This window comes from Galeopterus variegatus, unplaced genomic scaffold, assembly GCF_000696425.1.
Source record: "Galeopterus variegatus unplaced genomic scaffold, G_variegatus-3.0.2 Scaffold848, whole genome shotgun sequence".
Taxonomy (NCBI): domain Eukaryota; kingdom Metazoa; phylum Chordata; class Mammalia; order Dermoptera; family Cynocephalidae; genus Galeopterus; species Galeopterus variegatus.
This window is the reverse complement of record NW_007726959.1, coordinates 74,336-83,166: the sequence shown is the minus strand read 5'-3', so window position 1 is coordinate 83,166 and position 8,831 is coordinate 74,336. Positions and strand designations below refer to the sequence as shown.

Sequence of the window (8,831 nt, the reverse complement as noted above, 5' to 3'; positions counted from 1 at the left end):
CTGCAGACCTCCTTGAACTGTGGGTGATCTCAGGCAACAGTCACACAACATGACCTGCAAATGAAACCTTAACGAGGAGATTTTTAAAGAAGACTGTTTGATTTTTAGTTAAATTTTCTCCCGTGTCAGGAAAGACATGATTGTTTTACACAGAGTAAGAGTAGCTTTAATATATTTTATTTTTACAACTTAGGAATTGCATTCGTAAAGCAAGAATTCAGAATGTCCATTATCATAAGCCATGTTTCATATCAGTGCATTAATAGTTTTTATATGGGTGGTGGTTTATACTGAAGGATAGAAAAAATAACATAGTAAGAAAGTGACGTCTGTAGAGAAAAAGATGAATTATTTTAGGGTCTTGTTATTTGGGTAGTTACTGCCTCGGGGTCACCATGTTAGCCCAACATTTTTGTTGTAGCAACAAATTCTACCTAAAAAAAAAAAAATTTGCTAAGAAACAGCTGGTGCTGATGGGTAGGTGACGTGATGTATGCACAGTGCCCTCTCTGAGTCACCAAGTTGCCAACAGGACTGGTGTTTTAAAACATTTTCTAGTGGATGGATGATTTGGTAAGAAACTTATGGGCAAATGAAGCCCCCAAAGGAGGAGGCGGCCTTCAGCTGTCCCTCCTCACTTCTGGATTCTGAGTTTGAACTCCACTTTCCCCTCGTACTGGTCGTGGGGGTTGTCGAAGGTCACGTGGTCTGCCAGGATCTTGCACACAACAATGACTTCCTTGTTCTTGGGGATGTTGAGAAGCTTCGCTGCAACCAAAGGGTTGGAGTAGTGGGGCTGGGGAGGAGGAGACGCACAAGGGAGGGATGTGTAAAGATCTCTTGATGCTGAACAACAAACAAACAAAGCTAAATACGGAAAGTCTGGATAGGCTGGCACATTGGCTGTTCTTCCACATGTCCCATGTCCCAGTAAGACCCTCAATGATCTGATGCCGCCTGGAATTGGCGGAGGGGGTGCTGCTCGGGCTGGGCTGACAACAGCACGTGCAAATTCAGCTCCCGTGAAGGTGAGAGAGGAAAAGCACGTGACACAGGCCGCGCTTTGCAGCGCATGTGCAGGCGCTCGGGAGGACGTGGGAAGCCCCACAGGGTGGAAGGACTAGATTTGATATTTGTATGTTGTGTGCGAGAAAGAACGCAGGTTTGGGAGACACCCGTCACGACACGGTCAGGTGGCTAAGTCATGCGTTTGTTTCACTTTTACAGATCGAGCGTCTATCGCTCTCCTTTGGCTGAGTTTGGGACAGTTCAGTGGCTGCAGGCAGAAGAGTGGCGGGGACCTACCTGCGCCTTCCTCCCGTAGTAGGGGAAGTAGTGCAGGCTGAAGGTGCCGTTGGGCGGGTAGTACTCCACCTGCAGCCGCCGGGCCCCCGCGCGGGGCTGGTCCTGCGGGGACAGGCTGCTGAGAGGGGCTGGCTGGCGCCCCCGTGTCTGTGCGTGCACGGGCGTGTGCCTTGTCATCACACAGACGCGCTACTGCGCGCTTAGCAGAGACTAGATTTGCTCTCCCTCTCAGTACTGGGACCCCACTAGGGTGCAACTCGTTAGTGGTGACCTCAATCGCGTGTTCTCCCCGTTCTGCAGTGTGAGAGGAGGGTGCAGGAGGCTCACGCCGAGGACCTGCTGGTTCATCTGCATGTGGACGCAAAGCTGAAGCTGCCAGGGCTGGGCTGCCAAACCTGGGCCACACGCGTGGGACTCGGGCCGAGCACAGACCTACTTTCCTGAGGCTGTTTCCTTTCATTGTCAGAATCAGAGAACTGTCCAATGGGCAGCTCAGGCTTATCATAGAATAGATGAAGGATACGCGGGCGTCTGCCAAAATCTCAACAACACGTGGTTGAAATAACAAAAAAAGGGAAAACCGAACAAGCCCCGGCCACCCTCAGAGAGAAGGTGGCTTTGTGGGAAGTGGGTGCACACGTCTGGAATACGTAACAGAATCACATCCCAGGAACCTCTGGTTTGGGGAATAATGGCATAAACCAGCCTTAGAAAATATATAGTGAAAACAAACTTAGTGTTTCTTGTCATGTTGGGCTTAAAAAACAGTTACGATAAAAGCTGGAAGTAACCCAAGATTAATGCCAACTCTTAGCAGTCTAAACATGGTTAAACTGTTGGTAGCTGCTGGTGATCTGGAGTATTTGTCTAAATAAGCAAATAAAAAGAACAACACGTAGCAGACATACGCGGGCTCTTCCACAGCGCTGCAGGCACTTTGAAGTGTGTTAGTAATTCACCGTCCCAGACACTTTTTGCAGCAAAACAGTAACAGAAAAGCATCGTGTTTTTCTCACTGGGTTTTCATCCCCATCATAAACTCGATTAGACGATGGCTCCTCTGATTTGTGTGTCTGGTTTATTCCTAGAGAGAACTAGTTAGGCTGTTCCCACGAGTGTTCCAGCACAACTGTAACAGACTCCCACCCCGAGGGCCGTGCCCAGCTGAGCGGTTGTACTCACCAGGAAGGTGCAGTCCACCCTGGGGGCCGAGCTATTGCTGGGGAGGAACTTGACGATCTGGAAGGAAATGGTGTCTGTGTGCCCCGCCTGTGCAAGGGGAGCCTGGGAGTCCCCACCAGGCGCTGAGGAGGACCCCGGTGGGTGTTATTAAGTCACACTTCACACCCCCGCCCCCCGCTGCCGTGCCCAGGCACAGTGGGGCGTTGGTGTGCACTCGCTGCCAACCTGGGTCTGCCCCTGCTCTGCTCCAGTTTCCCACGTAGGGTGCAGCTCCTCTTGCAAGCTTTCCCTGGCTCGCTGAGGTCTCCCAGCCCATCTCCATGAGCCCCCTCAAGTCCCTGCTCAGGGTCCACCTCCAGCCCCAGGCGTCCCCTCTTGTGCACAGAGTGTGCACTGCCATCGGACGGTCAATTGGCCACTGTGGCCCTGTGAAGCCCTGGTCATGGCCCCCTGCCGGCGGCCCTGGTGAGACTCTGGCGTGCAGTGTACCTGTGTAGCTTCCATTTTTCGAAAATGGAAAATAAACAGCGCAGATGCTCGGAGTTCCACCTGCTGGTTGGTCCACAGAGCGGTGACCCTGAGCCCCCATTGTCAGGCCAGTTCCTGCCTCCATCAGGCCTCGGTGTAGATATCGCCTCTCCCTTGCACCCCACCCATGGGTAGACTGGACTGTGCCCTTCCTGCCGTTTGCGCACAGCAGTTCTGTTCCCACGGTGTGTGGGGGGGGATGGGTCAGCCTTGGTCACCACCGAAGCCCCAGTTCCTCCCACGGTGCTGGAACCTCTGCTTTAAGTGGTTCCCAAATCCCCTCCCAGCCCTAACACCATCACTCAGGCCCCTTTACCCAGCCCCGGCTTTTGTGGTGACCACGACGGGCCGGCCTGGCCTAGACAGCCCTGAGTCCTGCTGTTCATGAGGCATCCACACGCTGTGGAAGGCCCACCCTGTTGGCTTCTAATTTGCATGTAAGGGCAGAAGTGGTGGGTGTGAGCTGAGCCAAGGCACAAAGAGGTGGAGGGACAGACCCCAGGCTCTGCACTATTCCCTCGCACAGCCCCTGCAAAAGGCCGTCTGCCCCTCACCGTGGGTGGCTGTGGGAGAGGTAGACAGTCTGACCTCAGCACGACACTCACTCTGTTCATTTTAATGATAAAGCACGGCTTTCCCTCTTCAAAGCCGAAGCTGGGATCCACTAGGCCTGAGCAGTTCTGCAGCATGTCTGCTGTGAACTTGCAGGAGAACTTGGTGTGGTTTGGAGCCCTGAAACCCTCCTGGAAAAAGTACTTGTCGGATGTGCAGTTGATGCTGTTCTCCTGCGACTCTGGCGAGTAACCTGCCGGGACAGAAACGCCCACCAGCGCGTGCAATTTTCTTAGAAAATGGAGACAACCAGCTCTGCGTAGCCGCCTTCAACCTTACCTGCCAGGAAGGTGCGCAGGGTGCGCGTGAGGTCCACCCAGGTACTGTTGTCAGAGACGTTGTAGGAGATCTCCAGGCCTTTCTCTCCATAGACATCGGGCCGTAAGGTCACCCCTGGAGAGAAGCGAGAACCTCACACTCTTCATTGTTTCTGCAAGTGCGCTCGCACCCGAGCCCTCGCTGTGGAGGTGTCGAGTCACAGGCAGAACTCCTGCGCCTGCTGGGAGCCGAGGTCGAGCGCGTGAAGCTGTGGCTCAAGGAGGGCCAGGTTCACAGCACCCCAAGAGCGAGAAGGCTTGACGGCAGCACAGCAAGGAAGGGTCCCAGAGGACCCCAGGACATATGGCTCCAGGGACCCCTGCCCACTGGCCAGAAAGCAGCACAGTTGGCCTGGAGCCTGGGGTCCATTCTGGGGACCCTGACACACGCTTGGCACACGCATGCTGGGGAGAGGTCCTGAAGCCGGGCTGGCAGCAGCCAGGGAGGCCGGGTAGACTCTCCACAGTGCAGCCATGGGGCTCCTGCTGCTAAAGGTGACCACCACTCTGGAGTCCGAAACTGGGTTTCTAAATGAAATTGTATTTTAACACATGCTAAAAAATCTTCAGTCGTTTTGGTTAAATAAAGAAGCAATCTAACAATGCGTTAGTTGTAAAAAGAAAAAAAAAATTGGAATGTACAGGTGCAGGAAGTCAAAGCAAAAGGCATCTGTTGCGCCAGCTCTGCACTCTGCAGAAATGCATGCCTGGTGCGTGCACGTCTCTATCAGTGGACACGCTCCCCGCCGTGTTCCCCGTCCCGCATCCTGAGCGCCCGGCCCAGAACGAGGTGTGTGAGGCCTCCAGGCCCCACGCAGGAACCTCCTATTTCAACCCCAGTGCGAAGCCGACGTCACGCCCTCCATGGGCCTTACCTGGCGACTGGAGCTGGTCCTGATAGTCGGGCGTGTAGGGGTCGATGGTCTGCATGAGCACGTACAGGCACAGGGCGAAGATGCCGGTCATCACCACGTAGAACGCCACGTAGTAGAGGCTGATCCACACTGCAGGAGATGGCCGTCAGCGGCTCTGCCCGCCCAGCCAGAGTGTCTACCCCGGGCAGCGCCCTCCCAGCCCCGGCAACCTCTGTCCGCCTCTGTTCCTGTTCTGCACGTGGGGTCATGCATGCAAGGCCACACATGCAGAGCCACACGTGGGGCCGCACTCAGGGCTATGCACGTGGGGTCGTGCATGCAGGGCCGCGCAGCCTGCGGCCTCCGTGTCTGGCTTTGTTCACCTGAGCCAGCATTTCGGACATGCCCATGGATGTGCTTGCTGGAGCTGGTAACTACATGATCACAGCCCAGCCAGCACCAGCGGGAACAGAGGACCCCCACCGCAGGAAAGGAAACTGAGGCAGAGAGTTGTGGGCACCACCCGAGGTGACCCCCATGCCGGTGGGTAGGGGTCAGACACGGGGCTGTGAGCACAGAGCCCCGAGGGAGGGAACCCACTGTGTGGGCGACACTGCTGTGTCCTGGGGGAGCAGGGCAGGAGGGCCGATGAGGAAGGGACAGGGAGGCCACAGGCGTCTTTTCCAGGAAGGGGACCAGCCGCCCCGGGCCCTGCTGCCAGCGGGTCGTGAGGGCCGTGGGATGGTGGCTGGCTGCGCCTCTGAGACCCACTCGTGCAGGCTGCAGCAGGATTTCTCTGGAGACAAGCGCCAGCGAGGGGATGCTTTCGCGCCGGCTGTGGCCATGGACACTCTGGAGAGTCTGTAGGAAAGGCCTGCTCTCTCCTGCGCTTGTGGTGGGGCGCAGCGTCTTCCCAGCGAGTCCTTCTCCAGTGACCGCAAGCAAAATGAAAGGGCAGGCCCGAGTCGGGAGGAGCCCGCAGGCGGGGAGGCTGAGGCAGGGACTGGTGGCCTCCTGGAAGGCCGGGCCGCAGTGGTGTCCGAGCCAGACCCTGGCCGGCCCTGCAGCCCCGCACCAGCTCTTGACTAGCAAGATCCACAAGCCCGCCCTGCCTGCAGCAACAAGGGGCCTCCCGCGCAGGCCTCTGCTCAGTGTCGTCTGCAGGCCACCACCAGCCGTGGCCGTGTTGGACTTGTCCGCCCTGCCCTGGGCCCCCAGCATGCGTCGGGTGGGGGTCTCTGTGTGGTGTCCACACTGTCCTTCCAGTCCACGCAGAGCCAGGCTCAGCACAGGGCCTTGCGGTGTGGCTGGGGTGAGGGGCACAGGGTCTTCAGTTCATGGCGGTGACGTGGGGCAAGCTGCTCTGCGCTCTCCTGGCACCCCACCTGGGCCTGCCCCTGCGCCTCGTGGCCCTCGGAGGTGGGCTCCTCGCCACGTCACCAAAGAGGAGACTGCTCTGCCCCACCTCCCAGTGCACCCTGCGTGGCTCCCTGTAGCCCACATGGAAAGGACTTGGGAAGACAGGTGAGAACATGAATCCACACTGGCTTCTGAGGCCCTGGGCTACCTGGTGACCTCGGGCAGGCACCACCCCTGGGCCCCAGCCTCCCGCCTGGAGATGCGGTGGCGAGAGTCCCTAACCCATGGATACGAGGCCCCAGTGGCTGCTGGTGGTGAGAGGTGGGTGCAAAAATTTCCCAGATTACACAAAAGGACAAACAAACTCCAGATGCCAGAAAACTGCCCCAAATAACAGGCCAGACCAGTAGTTAGCTCCTCTCACCACCTCAATGGCTTTACAGAACACTCCTTCTTTTAAGAAGAACTGTCCCCTTCCTTTTGTTTTTGCCATTTTACTCAAATCATGTTTTCCTTGGCCCCAAAGACTCTCTCACCCAACACTGAGGCCGTATTTACAAGTCTGATGGTGACACCATTCTGGAAAGTTCCATGTGGCATTGCAACTGACAAGGCAGCTCATGGGAGCCCTGGCAGCTGGAATTGCCAGCAAGACCGGGCTCCCAAAGGGAAGCCGGCACTCCCAGCCCCAGCATCTACCCTCAGGACCCCGGCTCCCTGTCCCTTCATCAGCTGCGCCCACCCCGGACCTGCACACAGAGACCGCTCCTTCCCACGGGTCCCCTTCTCTCCCAGGTCTTATTCCTTTGGGGACAGGATTGCGTCCCACACGAGACCACCGAGCTTGAGGAAGGGGCAGAGCTGAGAGACCTGCCGAGCAGTGCAGGGGCACAGGCCTGCGTCCCTGGGAGGATGCGCAGGGGAATCGCTCTTTTGGGGTCTCATGGGCACTTTTTGCTCCTTGAAGATTTGCCTTGTGAGGGCATTTCCTGAACAGGTCTGGGCAGCCCCGTTGTAAGCAAGGACATTCCTGCCCCCGTGTGGTCTGTGAGGCTCCCAGAATCTGCGTCCCACCCAGGAGGGAAGGGCCTGTGGCCACCAGCCTTGCCTCGGGGCGTCGAAGAGCCGCAGCTGCAGCCGCAGCCGGGGAGGAACTGCCCGGACACACTCGGCGCGCTAGGGGCTCGCAGCCACGCGCACACAGAGCAACTTGTCAATGTGCTCAGGGAAATCCGTGTGTCCGCAAATCATTTAGCCACAGAACCACCTCCTGTAAAATTCTTTTAGAAAATGACATTTCAGAAACAGCTTATGTTTGCTGTTCGCAAACATAAGGCTGCAAACCTGGGCCAGTCCTTAGATGTCCCCCCAGCAGGCGTTCTAGGGTCGGGGGTGTTAGGGCTGAAATAGGCCTCCGGGGTCACTGGGGACCGTCGCTTTCCCGCTGGGTCCTGCCGGGTGGGGTCGGCCCACCCCGGGAGCGGCGCCACACGTACCCCACCGGGACAGGGTCCGGCCCAGCATCTGGCCGGTGTCCGGGTTCCAGCAGTAGTGCCCGAACTCCTCCATGCGCTGGCGACACGACTTCTTCTCCTGCAGCGCCGCCATGGCCGCCCGAGGCCTCTCCTGCTGCTGCTCGGCCTGACCGAGGCGGGGCCGCCTCTGGGTTTTATCGTCTCCCCGCGAGCGGCCAAGGGCGTGGGGTCCAGGACAAGCACCCGGCGGGGCTATCAGCCACTTATCGCCTCTGCAAACACGGGGCCACGGCCGCCCCTGGCTGCGTCCCGTCGGCGCCCTTGCCTCTGTCCCAGGGCGTTCGGGGCCACCTGCTTCTCCCTGCCCACTGCTCTTGGGGTGCCCTTGCTGGGGACTTTATCTGTTCCATTCCCCAGCGAGTGCCACTCCTGTGGGACACAAAAGAGCAAGAGCACAGGTCAGAGGTCAGAGCAGGGCAGTCCCCTTCGGCTGCTCCCGGCCTCTCGCCTCCCTCGGGCCTGACTGTGCCGCTCACTGGAGGGAGGGAGCCTGTGCAGGGCCAGGGTCACCGTGGACCGCTGCGGCGTGGGGCCGCAGCGTGTGCAGGGGACCAGCGTCTGTGGGTCACAGCAGGTCATTGCAGGTCTCCTTCCCTCTCTGCAACCCTGATGATAACATCCTCTTGGGACCATTGTCGGATGGGACTGGGATCCCTTTAGGGATTTTTGTGTCTGTGGAGGAATTCACAGCTGTAAACTCAAGAGGTGCCTCTCAAGATTTAGTGCACGAGTCCCCTGCACATCTTCTTGAAATGCAGCTTTTGACCCATTGGGTCCTGGTGGGGCCAAGATCGAATTTCCAGTGCTTCCAGTGGGCCACGCTGGTGGCTGGAGGCCACAGCAGGGTCCAGCAGGGGATACATGTGTGGTCAGCACACTGGGGGGTGGGGTGGTGCTAAAATGGTGATGCCTGCTCCCCACCCTGAGACTCTGAGTCCCTCAGAAGTGTGGCCCGACGGGCCGGCCCGGTGGCGCACTGGATAGTGCGCCACTTGGGAAGCGCGGCGGCGCTCCCGCCCGAGGGTTCGGATCCCACATACAGACCGGTTCCCGCTCACTGGCTGAGCGAGGCGCGGGAGCAGCGCCGAGGGTTGCGATCCCGTTGCCGGTCCCCGGTCCGGTACGGGGGCAACACTGAG

The 8,831-nt window shown here is 58.1% G+C and overlaps 1 protein-coding gene across 1 annotated transcript; it reads right to left on the bottom strand.

Moving 5' to 3' along the window:
* Positions 1–634: 634 nt before the first annotated feature.
* Positions 635–7,767, bottom strand: ATP4B (ATPase, H+/K+ exchanging, beta polypeptide). The gene is made up of 7 exons (XM_008572918.1): positions 7,654–7,767; positions 4,820–4,948; positions 3,907–4,020; positions 3,621–3,820; positions 2,488–2,544; positions 1,306–1,407; positions 635–796 (listed from the first exon to the last, which is right to left on the bottom strand). The coding sequence occupies exons 1-7, from the start codon at positions 7,763–7,765 to the stop codon at positions 635–637; spliced, it is 876 nt and encodes a 291-aa protein (XP_008571140.1). The 5' UTR covers positions 7,766–7,767.
* Positions 7,768–8,831: the final 1,064 nt, after the last annotated feature.